At 42.5% G+C, this 18,007-nt stretch overlaps 1 protein-coding gene across 1 annotated transcript in view; it reads right to left on the minus strand.

Moving 5' to 3' along the window:
- The window catches only part of RYR3 (ryanodine receptor 3), a 420,187-nt gene that overhangs the window by 364,341 nt on the left and 37,839 nt on the right, over positions 1-18,007 (minus strand). The window contains exon 3 of the mRNA XM_004380716.1: positions 14,451-14,558. Within this exon, the coding sequence (XP_004380773.1) occupies positions 14,451-14,558 (108 nt within the window). The remainder of the gene's footprint in view (positions 1-14,450; positions 14,559-18,007) is intronic.

The following is an 18,007-nucleotide window of genomic DNA, read 5'->3' on the forward strand; positions in this document are numbered from 1 at the left end:
GCATCTCTGATCTTATGCTCTTATGGTGCCCTCTGTGCCTTGCAGGTCCACAGCCCTTGAGAGTCCATTTATGGATTCTGCATCCCTATTTCCAGTGCTCTGTCTTCCTCTCAGTATCTGCAGGGTTAGTGTCTTTTAGAGTTGTTCTGAGTCATCTAACACTTAGGGGATATTATTCACACGGCTGCTTTCAAAAGCCCACCTTTCAGAGGCCTGGTTTTGGGTCCAGGCGTTCCTCCCACCCACTGCTTTTTATTTTTAAAAAGCTCTCTGTCAAACAGAAAAATAAGTTCAAAGGAAAAAGAGTCTCCTCTGCTGATCTGTGAATGCAAGTCAGGACCTGGAGAGAGAAAGCAAGCAGCATCTGATCTATTTTCTCCCCATTGTGTGAGGAGCAGATTCATCACACTGACATTCGGAGGATAGCCTACTGGGACTGCCAGCAAAATCTCACTCCCTGACTGGCAGAAACCATGGCAGGCTTTGAGGGCAAGGGAAGGATACGTATTAAAGTCAGCAACTGCCATGTGTGCAAGGAGGAGGAGAGGGCTGCCTCAAAAACATCGAGTTTGGTTCATGATTTGGAAAGCAAGCAAACGAACAAACTCCTAAAATCTCAACATTTGCCTCCTTCCATGGAGGGAGGAAAAAATAAATCAATTGTTTCCCAGTGGGGTTGGTAGTTACCAATAATGCAATGTGATCACTTGGTATTGAAAAGAACCGTGCAGCTGATCTCTGCTCTTTGTATTGAGTCATCACTGCTGACAGTGAATGATCTTCAGAAACCCGAAGCAGCAAATCTGTTCTTTAAGTGAAGCAATTGGTGACAGTCCACAGTGAGAGGGAGAGCCACAGAGACAGACAGACTGACCGGAGTCAGCTCAGACGGCAGGCTATACAAGTGACTGGTAAATGCACTGCCGTCCAATAATCAATAGGCATCCACAGCTATTATTGCAACGTGAAGAGTTAAGGAAATCTCCCTTGATGCACTAGAAAACTGTCCCATAAATGACACACAGTAGGCATTCTATAAGTGCTTTCAAAGTAAACGGAGAAAGTTTTGAGAGACACAGCACAGTCTAACAGAGTTGTGGACCATGGCAACTCTGTTAGCTCAAAGAGAGAAAAATAGTTTGATAAGCTCTTATATTAAAGTAAAACAGGAAAAAGAAAAAAAAAAAACAGTGAGGCTAGAAGTACTGGAGTTATCATTGAGAACCTTAAATTCGTGCCCGTTACGAAACAAAACAATAAATTCTCACTTTATCACTAGGATGATTTAAGTAACTTCTTTTCTGGTATCTTACTACTATCTCCTTCCTATAGTTATGGGGAGTTCTGCAACATGCATACTGAATACCAGAGTTTGGTCTTTAATATTACTCTTCAGGAAATGAAACCAGGGATATTTAAAGAGTTGCCCAATTTCATGTTTTCTGACAGAAAAGTTACAATGGGACTAGGTTGCCTCATTCTTGCAAAGAAGCAAGGATGCTTTCAAAGGTGTCTTTGGTAGTTCTAAAAAGGATAACACGTGCTCCCTCTGACCAAGCAGCGACAAATCTGAACACCAAAGAGAAAATGACAATTTTAGGACATGTTGACTATTTCAAGAGAGACATGAATCTAAGATGACATTAAAACGTGAATGGAGTAGCACGGTGCATGAAAAGGTCACTATGACATACACAAGTTTCCAATATAGTGTTTAAGTAGCGATTTATTAGTTCAAATTATGAGTGTCCTATATCGATGCTATTTTTCAATGACTAGATTATAAAATAAGGACATAAATTAGCAAGACAACTTACAAGGTGGGAGAACACTGGGTAATGTGATTGCCTCTTGCCACCTATTTTGTTAAAATGGTGACCCAGGTTGCCCTTTACTGGTGAACGACCATGGTGACCACTTTTTTTTGACACAGTCTGAGAACCTGCAGACACTCCACCTGGGACAGAAAGAGTGCGGTATGAGGTCTCATGGGTTGCACACTGAGTTGTCTGGAGCCAGTTGGACCCAGGCTACAAAAAAGTACAGCAAAGCTTCAGGGAGGCTTGGGAACACTGGAGGTGGTAGGAAGCTTGGCTTAGCATCCTCGTTCTCTGGAATCCACTGGGATTTGTAGAGAAAAGTTAGAATTATCCTAGGATTTTCTTCTCCAGGTCAAGTGAAATAAATAAGGTAAATCTAGCAGATATGGAAACCTCTCGGTTTGGAGGGATACATATGGATATTTATACGTTAAAAACAGGATCTTCTGGGGTTGGTTATGCTTTGTGTTTGAGCCAGAACCTAAGGATAAATTGAAGCGGCCCTTATTAGATGGAACACGGGAAAATGTAGAATATGGAGACAGCTAGATTATTTTGGTGCAGTTTGTAAGACATCGAAATTAAGATATCACTCTTCAGAAGAAGGGACTGTGGTAACTGATTTTTTCACATAGTTTAACACAAGAAATTAAAATAGAAGTGATTTTTTTCTTCTGTTAGAATTATATTTTAGTAGCAAATTACCATAGGGGAAAAAGAAATGAAACAAGAAGGATAAACATAAATAGATTCCTTTTTTTCATAGGGAGATACACTTGGGAAAACAAGCATAAATGTGGGAGATGCTGAGTGATATCTATTCAGTATACGAAAGAAAAAAAAAATACCAAGGTTAGTTAAGAGAATTAAAATGAAGTAACTAGCATTATTTAGAAAAAATGCACAAGTTAATGAGTCCTTATGGACATACAAACGGACTAAAAGGACTGGTAGAACTGAGGCATCTTTTGCATTCCTGTAAGCGCAAAAAAATCAGGTTAAACAGGAACCCAGTGGGCACTGAACCTATTAGGACAAGGGTCTCAGCAAGGTGCACAATCAGCAAGGTTCCTGGTTGCCCTAGTAACACAGCCCAATTGAATAACATCTAATAAAAATTACAAATGAAGTAAACAGTGTTAAAGGTGGGGCAATTATGGCTTAGGTAGCTCCACTTGGGAGAGAGTGTGTAAGGCGTTCCAAAGGGATCTATGTTATAGGAAAAGAATGAGGTTATCAGAGGAGGAATTGGAGGCCCATATAAACAGGATAACGTAAGGCTGTACTCTTGACAGCCCCTGGGATACTGCAGAGGTATTGTTCCTCCCACCGACTCTGGTGGAAATCAATGTCACTAACACATCACAGATTTGTATATCCTGTTGTCTCACCCACTGGGAGGAACGCTGAACTGGGAACCAGCAGCTGGTCATTCTCCTGGTGACCCCAGGTCAATTCACTAGAGTCAGAGAGCTGTGGCTCCTGCTGCTCAGACTGCTCCCCAGGCCCTTAGGTTCGGTCAGACCAGGGCGCAGGAGTAGAACTAGGAGTCAGGACTGCACTGTTGGGATCCGTCACACGATTTATGGACCTGGGTGGAACAATGGGTCCTCAAATGCTAGCATTTTGTTAAATATTTACCCTCCATTTCCCTCATTATTGGAAATCTCTAGATTATGCTGGTGTAGAAACATGTTATGGAACCCATTTTGAGGCTGAGAGAGAAAGAACATGACTGATATATTGCACCCCATCAGGTCATTATCATCCAAATCCGCGAATAGTCCCTTTGTCAAAGAGGCATGGGAAAATCGTCATGGGGCAGAACATGGGGTACAGTATCATGGGGAAACAGTCCTGCAGACCACTGGGGCAAAATGCCCCCTTGTCTCTGGGGCTGTGTCCTGAATTTGCAGTGCAGAGGGCAAGGTTATGATTGAGAGAATCAGAACCACAGCTCTCAGCCTGGATTGACTAAAGCAGTTCCTGTAATTACAATTCAGTTATCTGTACTCATTGGTAAAATAAAATCTGGAGATTTTTGTATCCTACTAATAATTCTGAAACTTCTCAAAACCAAGTCTTAAACTTTAGGAAATAAACAACTATTCAAAGGTATACACATAGTTAAAAATAATAATAATGCATTCAACTTGCCTTTCTAAAAGTTCATCAAAGACGTGGAGAGAGTATTTTCAGGAATCGCCCCACCCTGAATGTCCAGCTTGGGCCCCACCCCCACACAGAGAACAGGATTCAGGGAGCCAGCCAAGGGAACCTGCTACCTTCGAGTCGATTCTGACTCATAGCAACCCTACAAGACAGAGTAGAACTGCCCCACAGGGTTCCCAAGGGGCACCTGGTGGATTCGAACTGCCGGCCTTTTGGTTAGCAGCTGAGCTCTTAACCACTGCACCACCAGGGCTCCAAAAGAAAGTACCTCCTAAAGAAATTCCCAAAGACTATTCTTCAGAAGAAAACTTTGTGCTGCCTGCCTCATTTTCACTGAAACAGCTTTCAATCCAGTCTTTGGAAACAACTCCCAGCTCTCCTGCCCACTGCCCTCCCATTATAAAAGCAGCTGAGTGGCAGAGAAACAGGGTTGGTGGAACCCAGCCCCTAGCTGCGCTTCATTCACGAGATGGTGGCAGGTGATTCCCACTACGTGCTGGTTCCAACACCTGCTTCTCTCCACAACAAGAATAAAAGGAAGCACAATTGCTGCCTATAAACTCATATAGCGCTCCTCTCCCCACCATCACAGAGATCGGGCCTGTAGTTATTTATAAAAAACCAGAACCAAACCTGTTGCCATCAAATCAATTCCCACTCACAGCAACCCTACAGATCAGAGTAGAACTGCCCCATAGGGTTTCCAAGGAGCGCCTGGTGGATCCGAACTGCCGACCTTTTGGTTGGCAGCTGCGCTCTTAACCACTGCGCCACCAGGGCTCCAGTTATTTCTATAGGAGGAGGTGAATAATTACAACTGACAAGGTTGTACTTGCTTGTTCTGCTTTTATTTAAAACAAAAAAAATTTAAGCAATACATCTGGTGTTTAGTAAAGTGACTTAGAACATGAAACCCAAGAGCTGTACACAAGAACAGTCCCTACTGATGAGCAATTTTAAGAGCCAGTACAATTTCTACAAAAGCAGCAAAACTGATAACCAACATAGTGGCCAATTTTCCATTTTGCCCAGAAAGGGCCTTCAGGAAAATAAACAGCTGTCACCTACCATCATCATAATCTCCAAAAATAGTAATAAACCAATTTATAAGCTTATACTATGAAAACACAAAGAAGGATACAACCTTAGACAATAAAAAACAGGCAGCCTTTTCAATTTATAAATTAGCTTAATGAAACAATCCCTACAATGTCTTTACTTCCCCCGTTTTCCTGCAGACTTGTGAATTCTTTGATGTGGGCAGACATTAGTGGATCCTGGGACAAACATTTAGGAAGCTAATTTAGTCCAAAGCCCGCATTTTGCAGATGAGGAGGTGACACCAAGAGAGGCAGAACCAAAACCAGAACGTCCAGCCCCTGATTGGTCAGGCACTTTCCTCCTCACCTCAGAGCCACACCTGCGCACACTGACAAACAGGGCTCAGCACCTCCCACCTCAGTACAGGCGTGAGCTTCAGGGACAGGAGGAGACACCTGGTAGAAACAGAAGCATTCAGCTTTCCTCTTCTTACTAGCCCTGCCTTTACCCCATCAGTCTCCTCAGACTTCTTGTTCTCATTCCTGTTCCCTCTCCATTGATGTCACGGCATCATTCCAGATCCTTCTAACACCAGGTAGTGGTAACCAGAGGGTCATAATTTTTACTCAAGTAAGGATTAAAATGCCAGCAGAGATCGTGATTTCTCTGGCACCATGTTAACCATATTAGCGAAAAAGAGGAAGACTCTCAACAAGATGGATTGACAAGGTGGCTGCAACAATGGGCTCAAGCATAACAATGATTGTGAGGATGGTGCAGGACCGGGAGGGTTTGGTTCTGTTGTATATGGGGTTGCTGTGAGTCGGAACCAACTCCAGGGCACCTAACAACAACTTGTTAACTTCACTTCACCAGAATATCCAAATTGGTGCTTTTATTGAATTTTCATTAGTTCACTCAATTCTCCCCCTAAATATATCATTTAAACTCTGGTAGCTATTAAAAGTAAGTTACACACAATTTTGTAGAAAAAAGTTAACGGCATGGAGAAAAGCTAATAGTATATTTCCAAGTGAAAAATCATGTAACATCACAGTGTGTAATAGGGCAAAATGTATATGGCCTAAAATAAATTTTGGTAAGTTTTCCATCCCATGGTAGAATTATGAGATTACTTTTTCCCCTAATACTTCAGTGTATTTTCCACACTTTCTACAATAATCATGCACAACTATTTTCAAAAACAATAAAATTGGGAAGAAAAAAAAAGGTAAGTTACACAATCAAAGGAAAATTCTAATAAATAAACCAAAGGGTTTCTCTTCTCCCACGATTTCTGCAATTCCAAAAGCTTTCCTTTTAAAAAAAAAAAAAAAAGGAAAGCAAAGGTCTTAAAACAAGAGATTTTCCCATAAATTCAAAGGTTACAATTTAGGGTTAAAGCGTACCTCCAAAAATACAGCTGAACTCCATTCTTATCACCCATCTCTGCCCCCACCCTCCACAGCTAAAGATTTATTTTTCTGAAGACATTCAGCTAAATCTCCCACCAAAACATCTTCCTTAAGAATATACCTAGTTACGTATTACATGCTGGAGAAAGTTGGTCTCCCCAATCCCTGTGCACCCACTATGAAACTTTAATAAAGATGTTTACATTTTTGCAATGAAATTTTTTTTTAAAAAATACCTGTTTGTAGTCCAGGCATGGGGAAGAAGCTCAAGCTTTCTGAAATGACTGAAGTGCATTATGATAAAACCATTCCAGTAAATGCCCACAGCAACAACTCCAGGGTCTGTGCGACATTAGCAAAGCTAAGTGTTATCACACGCGCAAAACGCCAGGCTCACACACGCATATTATACATCCCATATAAACGTGAGGTGTTGACTTCAAAACGAGCCCACCTTACCAAAGAAAAAGGCAGTTCCCCTAAAGCTGAAGCACTGTATTCATCAAGTGGGGGATTTGATAGAATCTGGAGCTTTCATAATGAATTCTTTGGGTCCTTTCACTTGAAAGTGCTTCTACTTAAGTGTATGAAGAAATGTAAAAAGCTAGTTAACCTGAACAGTGATTCTTGACTGTTGAAACTGACATGCAGTTCTGCTGCTGGTTCACTGTGGGTAGACTGCCTTAGAAAGGGAACATACGGAACTAGCTCTTCTCATTTGTATTATGAACTCCAGCCTTGCGGAACTGCAGAGCCGGAGTTGCATAATAGGGTCGGAGGTGGTTGGAAGCACGGGGAGCTTGGATTAGGACCAGGCTGCACGCTTCTGTCATTTTACAAGCTGAAACCTCTGGCCACAGGCCACCAGGACCACATTCTGAGGAAACAAGGGAGAGTCTACAATTTTCAATGTCTTGAAGGGAAAAAACCGAGTCCACAGATCAGCGGCTCTCCTAATTCCAGAGCGGTGGTTTAACGAGCTGCTCTGTAACTAGCTTCCAAGTGTGCCGCCACCTTGAATTCCGCAAGACTCAAGTATGCAGCGCAGTGGTTGTTTTTTCCACGTTGCAGAGGCACGAAGAATGGAAATTGCCCTCAACACTTACAAGTGAAAGGCCCAGTTCATTACAAATACAGCTGGAGTCAGCTGTCCATGCAAAGTACATGTATATTAAAGGAGGGAATAACATACCCATTCCGAGAGGTCACTGAGCTAACAAAGTCAAAAACAAAATAGTCAATAGATATTTTAGTATATGCACAGGTCTTGCTGAAAGCTTTCAGCCCATTTGAGGAAACTATGATGCTTACTATAGAGAAAACACCCCCTGGGAATAAACAGGATGGGACTGCCTGCCTGTTGGAGGCTTGTTATTTCAGCTAGAAGTTAGTCGTGACAACAGACTTCAAATTTTGTCTTACTTTTTTTTTTTTCCAGTACAGTGCTGATGTTATCAAGAAACTAGCAAGGAAGCAACATTCTCTAGCCTAAATTCAGCGGCAACACTTCTCATAATTCCATTTATACAAGAAAATCCACCCAAGGCAAATGGTCAGTACCTATTTCAGGCAATTTGGGACTTTTTTTTTTCCTTAAAAATACTGCAACTTATCAATCGATCCATCAAATTTCTCATATATATACATATATATTTTTTTTTTTTCTTAAAGTGCTTTCTAACCACCAAGTAAGGTCCTTGGGATGACATATTTTAACTAAAAACCATGTCATCAAAGGCCGGCCCCAAAATGCATTTTATATATGAGTTATATGCACACATTTTAATAAACATTGGCTTATCAGAGAAACATTAAAACACATTATGTCTCAGCGTAAAATCCTAAACTTACAGCATTGCATGAGGAAGAACACTGAGAGGAAAGGGAGGAAGAGGAACGGCAAATGCTTAATGACCACGTGGTCTGTGAAGAACCATTAAAACCTCAGCTTGGAGGCCTCTGATTATTATTTAATTTCTTAAAACAATCTATCTGGCTCTTTGAGGAACCAAAACTATGGACTATCCTCCTATTTTTCCACAAGAAAATTCATAGGAAAATCATATCTCAAAAAAGAAAAAATAAACGAAAATTATACAGTCAACGCTTAGTGCGTGAAGCTACTGTCCTGGATGGACTCTGGAAATTTCTTCTCTCTTCCCCCACCAGAGCAGAAAGAGGATAACACAACACATTGATTCGTTCTGCCTAGAACATGGGAGGCCAGGGAGTCAGGCTAATACAGACGTGCTAAAATTGCCAGAGCTAATCAGCGCTGGGCTTCAGCCACTAGGCTATACCAGAAGAGGTGACATGGAGGTGCGCCCTTTCCATTACAACCATCCCAAACAGAAGAAAGTGCTTCTTCATCTAAATGATGTCCTCAGGTAGAGATGGGGAAACCAAAGCCTGAGGCGGTAAGAGGCTTGCCCACAGTTAGATTTCCAGCTGCCACAGAGCTAGTACTTGGAGAGCTCGAGGGAGCGGCTTTTTATCAGCCAGTAGGAAGGAATTTCCCTATTTTAACACCTAATGTGGCTATGGAGGAGCCCTCCCGGAACAGTGGCTGAAGCGATCCACCGCTAACCAAAAGGTTTATACAACGTTAGTGATGTTGTACCTGCTGTGACATCATAGGATGGATAAATGTCTTGAATTTGGCCGCAAGTATGACCTTAACAAGGAAGAGTATAGCATTAACATAACAGTATGCTTCCCTGGCCATTTACAAGGTCATGTGATGTCAAGAGACCACCCCTCCCTTCTCTGCAGGCACATCACCCTCAGGAAGCAGAAACACCTGATAAATGTGCCATCCCACACACGCCCATTTCTCTGACAACTGTGTTGTGCGTGGGACTCCCCACTGTAAAGACAAGGGCAGACGAAAAGAGCCTGAAGCATCTTTTCGGGTTAACAGGATCATCCCACAAGCAGCACAGTGAAACAACCAACCTCTCAGTGAGGACATCAGCCAGAAAGCTTCTTGAAGAAATAACATTTGTCCAGGTCACATTTCCCAATCAACATTAGAAGGCTGACTGTGCGTTAGTATTCCAGATGCTTTAACATCTAAAGTCAAGCATGATCTTAGTAAACAAGGAACTAGGATTCAAAGCCAAGTATCTGGCTCAAACTTAATCTGTAAACCCCTTTGCAGGTTTAGCTGTAAAGTTTTGCCTCGCACGATCTTACGTGTAACACACCAGCCTGGCAACCACAGCACGAGTTCATTTTATACGCCTATTTCAGCTCTCTTTTTCGTTGTAAAAGTCTGACAGTGATTAAATCAGCTTTTAGAGAAAACCAGAATCCTTACTAGAGGAGTTCAGTTGGTAACCATGTTTTATCAAGGCCTCTCATTTTTATTTATTTATTTTTATTGTACTTTAGATGAAGGTTCACAGAATAAATGCGTTTCTCATTAAACAGGACACATATTGTTTTATGATACTGGTTAACAATCTCCTGACATGGCAGCACTCTCCCCTTCTCGACCTTGGGTTCCCTATTATCAGCTTTCCTGTCCCCTCCTTCCTTCTAGTCCTTGCCCCTGGGCTGGTGTGCCCCGTTAGTTTCGTTTTGTTTTATGGGCCTGTCTAATCTTTGGCTGAACGGTGAACCTTGGGAGTGACTTCATTACTGAACTAAAAGGGGGTCCGGGGGCCATACTCTTGGGGTTTCTCCAGTCTCTGTCAGGCCAGTAAGTCTGGTCTTTTTTTTGAGTTAGAATTTTGTTCTACATTTTTCGCCAGCTCTGTCCAGGACCCTCTCTTGTGATCCCTGTCAGAGCAGTCAGTGGTGGTAGCTGGGCACCATCTGGTTGTACTGGACTCAGTCTGGTGGAGGCTGTGGTAGCTGTGGTCCATTAGTCTTTTGGACTAATTTTTCCCTTCTATCATTAGTTTTCTTCATTCTTCCTTGCTCTCGAAGGAGTGAGCCCAGTGGAGTATCTTAGATAAGGCCTCTCATCTTTAGAAGCATTACGCCAGGTTATGTCAAAATCCATTTGGAGTTATGTAGCCCTGGGTTTGACATGCCCCTGGCCATACAGTATGGGACTCTCCTTCCTCTGAGGCAGTCTGAAAATGCCTGAAGGATCTGTGACAGGAGCAAGTGGACCAGAGATGAAGAAAGGAACCAATATCCATTTCCACAGCCACTGGCACCTGCTAGGCACTTAGCTCATTTAATTCTCACCACGCTCCTATGAGGCAGGTTGCATTTTGAAGATGAGGAAAGTAAGGTAGAGAACGGAGAAATAACATGCTCTAGAGGTGACACAGCTGGTGAGCAATAGCGTGTGGACTGCAAACACTTCTGCCTGACTCCAAAGCCTGATCTTTTCTCACTACAAATGCAGCTTCCTCTAAATTTAAAGTCATTTCTACAGGATGATGTGGATTGAGGGCCTTGAGGAAGGTGGTCACATCTCTCTAGTCCTCTGCCCTGCTGCTCAACAGGCTGGTCATTCCTTATACTGAAGGTCTCTTGGGAAGAACAATCAAAAATACAAAAATATGTTAATATTTGGATGTGGGAATTTTATTTCAAACTTCAGTCTCTTAATTGGCCACAGTGCCAAGTATCCAGCTTGATCTTCCCAAGAAGAACATCAGGTAGGATAAGATGAGAGGTTAAGTGATCCAAGGATGAGCTTATCTAGGGCAGACTCAAGAGAGGCACCAAAACATTCTCTGCCTCTAGTCCTCTTCCTGGGTTATTCTCTTTAAAAACCTCTGCTGTTAAACCTGGCTGGACACTTTTGTTTTCTCTGTTAGCAAGAGAAATTGCTGCAGAGTTAAGTCCTTGCAGAAAGACTTCTATGCACTCATCACATGAGTGATCAAACAACTGAAGTCATTTTTTAACATGTCCAGTTGCTGTACAGCAGACACATCATGCAAGGACCAATTTATGACCAGAAGGAAAAATAACACTCTTCAAAGCTTCCCGTTCGGTGGCAGTCACCATTATTGGTGAAAGTCCTGTCTATTTAAAAGCAGTAAATGCCTATTTCCAAACCGAATGGAACGGCAAGCAAAGGAGCAGCAGCCCACTCAAACATCCCCAGCCTCTCCAGACAATCACTATGGCCTGTCACGTCAACTCACGTCCTTCTTTCTTCTACTGCTTTTTCTTTTCCTTCCCTGCAGAATATCATCAACTAAAATCAAATTGAGTACTGATACCAAATGTGAGCAGCAATCCCTTCAGAAAAGCAAAACCATCAGACTCAAGAGGTTATATCAAAATTGTCTTTCTCATACTAAAGACTGAGATCGCAAAAGGAACTGTAAAGGAGTTCCAAAAGGGTTCTAGTGACTGGAATTGCTGTCCAGGTAATTATTTAGTGGAACCATCAACAAATAGTAAAATAATCATTTAAAAGGAGTTCCCTTTCCCATCTCTTTTCAAGCCCCTTCTTTCCAGCTCTAAGGTCTCTAATTAATAGTAATATAATAATAACAACAATAATAATAATGTGTCAATATGGGAAATAACGGTTAGATCTCTCTTTGGTAAAACAGAACAGAAAGGCAACATGACACATGGGAAGATTCAAAGTCTGACCCAACATGGTGGTCATTACTATCCAATGGATACTTAATGATAAAAATGTCATGGATCATTTATTTTGACTCTAGTTTTCAAAGGGAGTAGATCCCACAAGAAAATTCAATGTATTGGTCTTAAAATACTAGAAATCAAAGATGTCCCTTGAATTATATACACTGAGTAAATTTCTGCTGTACGTGGCTGGTAGTTAAGTCTTGGTCACGTGTTCCAAAACTAAGAGCTCTATTTTACTAAATTCATCCTCTCCTTCTATTTGGAAAATGAATTATTACTTATTCTTTAAGATCAACAAAGTTAAGACTATTATTAAGTTTTTCACAACAAAGAAGAGCAGAATTATAACCAGAACTGTTGAATTTGATTGTTTATCTACAGGACTCTGTGAACCACTCAAGCTAAATGATAAAGAAAAAGAAGTCCTTTAAAACACACTTCTTGAACAAAACAGGATAAGAGAATGCCTGAGAGATGATTCTCTAGTTACCATAGCTTTTCTCTATCTTCTCAATTCCTACCCTGGGGTCCTAAGTAGGCAGGGTCTAGCTGATCTCATTTGACACCGAGAGTGGTGGTATTTCAAATCAACCAAGTCTCCCACATCAACATGTTTGTAAATAACGAGTTATTAGTCTTAAAAAAGAGCAATTTAATAAAAAAAAAAAAAGTTCCACTGAACTGGAAGTATTTGAGGGCATGTACCTATGGAGGAAAGAATGAGGTGCTGAGGTCAGTGTGAGGGGAAGCGAACACAGCCTCAGGTATACATCAAACAAAGGGACAAAAAGCCTCACCTGAGTTAATGCCCTAAGGAACAAAGCCAAGCTATTCTCAGGTGGCTGACAAAGCATATTGCTGTAAATCAAAAGAGTGAAGAACTACAAACATTTGGCGTTAAGGACCCTAGAGATCTAATTAAACATATTAATTTTATAGATGAGAACACTGTGGTCCCAAGAGATGGGAAGACTCACCTAAGATCACATTAAGAGATGGAAGATGATCTAAATGTAAATATTAGCTCTCTTGATTCTATGGTCATTGTATTTTCTTCCACAAAAGAGACACTTCTGTATTGCACATGAGTTGATTCAAGTCGAGTAAGAATAATCTGGGCTAGGTACCGCAAACTGTTCCTACCCACATGTAGTTTACTCTCCAATACGGGAGACAGAAAATTAGATTTGCAATTACAGTAGAGAGTGTAAGAATGATGATAGTAAAAGTACCAAATGTCGCCCAAGCAAGGGCACCCAACCCAGGCTTGTGGTGCCAACAAAGGCGTCTCAACGGATCCAAAACCTAAGCTAGGTTCTTGAAGAATAAGCAGGGCTTATATAAGGAAAGAGAGGAGGAGGAAAGCTGTTCCAAGTGGAGGGAACAGCTGACACATAGGATCAGAGGCAAAAGAGAACATGGTACGTTTGAGGAGGTGAAAGGGATTCAGTGTAGTTGGAACACTGAGTGCTGGTGGGATGTGGTGAGAGACGGGCAGGAGAGGTGAGGAGGGACCAAAGCCTGCAGGGCTTTCTGCCATGTTAAGGAATCTGGAATTTATCCCAAGGCAATGAGAAGACATTAAAAGAGTTTTCAAACAGGGAGGTGTAATGATTGGATCTACATTTTAGAAAGAACATTATGGCTTTTGAGTGAAAAAATGAGAGAACAGGGTAAGCCTAGAAGAAAGCAAAAACAGGAGACCGTTGCAGTAACCCAGAAGACAGGCATTATCTAACGGAGTATCTGTGAGGAATGGGGAGAAGGCGTAGAATTGGAAACATTCAGGCTGTAGAATTAAAGTACTTGATCATGAGTCAGTGTGGGTCATTAGGGAAAGAAAGGAGTCAAGGATGATTCTGACGTGTCTGGCCAAAGTCTTGCTTGGGAGACTCTCTGACATGGGAAATATGAAACACCATCTGTCATTTAGGGATCATTTTACAGACAACAGAAACTCAAGACAGCTCTGTATTTGCTCATCATGAATGACACCACGGAGCTCTGATCCCATGCCAAAGACTCTCCATTCTGCAAGAAATACACTCCAAACTCTTTTAACATGATATGCTCCATGCGGGCAGTCATAAATCTCTGCCTCGACTTCTCAGAGAAAGAAGAGCCTGCCAAGCATGCACCCTCAATGTCAGAGTTTTATCAGTCTCCCCACATTCCATGGAGGATTAAGGGGAAGGAGGAGGCGAGAACATTTAGTCTCCTCTGCCTTGTTAGGCAGCATTAATGGTGGTCTCTTCTATTTTCTGGTGGAAGCTGGTCAATTCAAAGGAAGTATGATTAGGGCTTCTGAATAAGGAGGAATCTAAACCCAGGGAGAAATATTTATTATCTCTATGTAAGTTCTCTCAGGGGTCCTAAGGTTTTCTGGAGGAATGAAATATAAAATATGCTTTGGGGCTGTGGTACTCACCCCTTCGCCGCCATTTTCACCTGTGTTGGCAAGCATTTCCTGCAGGGCTCTGACAGAAAGGGACTGTTCCAGGACAAAATTGCAGACGCAGAGATCTGGAGGAACATACTGTGGAAATAAAACCAGAATGAGGATACCTACTCATATCAGTCAGGCATCAGTCACGCAAAAACATCTCAAGGGCAAAGAGCCTATGCATCAAAAATGACAGTTGGATGGATGAGTAGGAATGTAAAAGATGGATTTCCCCCATTCAAGTTAACACAGGTTTTAAGCTAGATTCTAAAATATAGGAAGAAGAAAAGCCCAAGTTTCAAGGGAAGAGGATGTCAGGATCAACTAGAGTAGGTGTTGGGGGCATATACAGGAGACGAACACACACACGGACTTGCTGAAGAAAGAAAAGGGAGGGTTAGTCTGATCTACACTGACGTGTGGGTGAGACCAAAGGAAAAATGCCACGGAGATCGCATTCACAACGATATATGAGAAGGCAGTGGACAGAATGTGGCTCTAGACAGCAGTGACCACCATAGGGAATCCATTTACTCGTTACAAAAACTTGGATACCACAGTGGATACCAAGAGGCAGGAGAGGGGATTAAGAGTTATAGAGAACAAAGAAATGTCCAGAACTACAAGAACTGATGATCCCTACAGTCTTCCTTCTAACTTAGTACGTGCTCAGTTAACATCATGCTTTCCATGCCTGTCCTGGAACATTTCTCAACAACAATTAAAGACAGCCTTCTCTGTAGACTGACTATAGTAGCAGCTATTATTCACTAAGCACTTTGTGCCAGGTACTGCTCTAAATGCTTTGCTTGTACAAACTCATGTAATTCTCTCACCAATCCTATACGATCCAAACCTACTGTTGAGTCAATTCTGACTCACAGTGACCATGGGGACTATTATTATCACAGTTTATAGATAAGGAGTTCCTGGGTGGTGCAAACAGTTAAGTGCTTCACTACCAGCCAAAAGGTTGGCAGTTCAAACCCATCCAGCGGCACCTCAGGAGACAGGCCTGGCGATCTGTTTCTGAAAGGTCACAGCCTTGAAAATCCAATGAAGCAGTTCTACTCTGCACACATAGGGTTGCTATTTCAACTCAACAGCAACTAACAACAACACAGTTAAGGAAGCTAAGGCACGGAGAAGTCAGGTCACCCGCCTAAGACCATGGCTTACATTTGACTGAGTCAGAATTTAAATTCTGTGCACAAAACCCTACACTGTCCTGTCACTGATGAAAATATTAAAGATTTATGTTTCACAAATGGAGTATGTTCAATTAGCAAATACTAGAGCCCTGGTGGTGTGGTGGTTAAGAGCTGGGCTGCTAACCAAAAGGTCAGCAGTTCGAATCCACCAGTCGCTCCTTGAAGACACTATGGGCAGTTCTACTCTGTCCTATAGGGTTGCAATGAGTTGGAATCCACACGATGGCAACAGGTTTGGCTTTGGTTTCACATTTATGTAAAACACAGTGCTTGGTATTAAGCTACAAAGGAACACAAAACAATCATTGCTCTTCAGGAACTTAGAATACAGTTTCACAATACACCATTTTCCTCGGGAACACAGCTTGTAATCACCTTGCATACCAAGCTTTTGTTTCATACGTGATACTGGCAGACACTGAACCCATAAGAACAATAAGAAAGGGGAATGAGTGCCAGAAGTCACTGATAGCTATGCCTGATACTCAGGACAGGGAAAGCTGTTTCCATGGAGCTCTAACTTAAAAGCTAAAGCAATCCTGCTACCAAGGCTCAGATAACCTATCAGGCTTCATCATTTTCATTTTTAAGATAAAGGTAATGGGAGGCAGGGCCAAGATGGTGGAGTAGTCAGACGCTTTTGGTGGACCCTCTTCAACAAAGACCCGAAAAAACAAGTGAAGCAATTATATATGACAATCTAGGAGCCCTGAACATCTAAGGCAAAGTTGAGGAACCGGACTGAGTGGCAGGGGGAGGGAGAGATGGTTCAGAAGCAGCAAGGAGTTGCCAGACCTGACCTGGTGAGAGCCTGAGCCCTTCAGGCCTGATCAGCTCATGGGTAAGCAGTGAGGCAGGCAACCAGCTGTGTTCAGGAGGCACGCCTTCTGCACCAGGAGAGACTCAGCACCAGAGAGTCTACACAGCCACCCAGAACCAATGAGGAGCAGCCCTTATTGGCGAAATATAAGTACTTGCATACAGCCTACCACGCAGATCAAAAACACCCCACTCAGGGAAAAACCTCTCTCCCATTTACCTCCCTGCTCCCTGCTCTGCAATGGGTCCCGGACCAACTTCAGCAATTGCCGAGTACCCTGGGGTGGAAGTAGGATCCGTCACACCCCCTGAGCCATTCTCCCAGCCTTGGAAAGTGAACAAGTTAATAGACGGGGGAAAAATAAACTGCCAGCTCCCCTAAGCCAGGAACCCAGGATAGGCACAGCTCCTTTGCCTAGGCACAGGCATAAGGGATCCACAGACTCTGAGTGCCTTTCCCCCTGCAGAGACTTCTGTGAACTCATTTCAACAGCATAGGCCTTCATTACTGCAGTACAACAGGGTATGTACCTGAAGTCTAACTTGAACTGTTTCAGCTTGGAAGTGGCAGGTACTTGACATTTGACACTGCTCTGCCCATTAAGCAGGGTCTTCACCTATCCACATCAGGGGCCTGAGGACTGGTGGCTCTACCCATGCCACCTAGCCACCTGCAATAGGGGCCCAAGAATAAGAGATGACCCCAATTCTCACAGCCAACAGCAATGGGTGCTCACGCTTCAGCTGCAAAACCCAGCCACCTACGCGCTCTAGGGAACAGGGACCACCTTCCTCCTGGACACTCAGGGACAGCCGTCAGCTCCCCGCCTTGCTCGGAGTGTGTCCTCCTGCTTCAGCCAGATGCCTGTGCTTATACCAATCACCTATGCCTGTCTAGGACTGTAGGTGAGAGCCTACACCACACACTTGGAGCCTATTTACCTGGGCACCTAAGCTAAATCCATAGAGGAGGAGTGGGTGGACTCCTGAGCTCACATACCCAGTAACAGATCTAACCACTTGGTGACAGGACATTAGAGCTTCAAAGGTGCCAATAATCAAACTAGCTCATATGAGCAGCCTATTTGGGCATCTCAAAACAAAACAAAAAGCTAGGACACAGTAAGAAAACATAAAATAAACAAACATAATAACTTATTGATGGCTCAGAGACAACAGTCAATATCCAATCACATAAAGAGGCAATCCATGATGGCTTCAGCAAGCTCACAAAGAATCTAGAAATTTTCCAGAGGAGGAAAATTTCTTGGAATTACTGGAAGCAGAATACAAAAGATTAATATACAGAACTCTTCAAGAAATTAGGAAGGAAATTAAGCAAAATGCATAACATGCAATAGAGGAAATTAAAAAGATTAAAGAAAAGCATAATGATAAATTTAACAGGCTGTAAGAATCCATAGAGAGACAGCAATCAGAAATCCAGAAGATTAACAATAAAATTTCAGAATTAGACAACTCAATAGAAAGTCATAGGAGCAGAACTGAGGC

Source organism: Trichechus manatus, unplaced genomic scaffold (genome assembly GCF_000243295.1).
Source record: "Trichechus manatus latirostris isolate Lorelei unplaced genomic scaffold, TriManLat1.0 scaffold00076, whole genome shotgun sequence".
Lineage (NCBI taxonomy): Eukaryota > Metazoa > Chordata > Mammalia > Sirenia > Trichechidae > Trichechus > Trichechus manatus.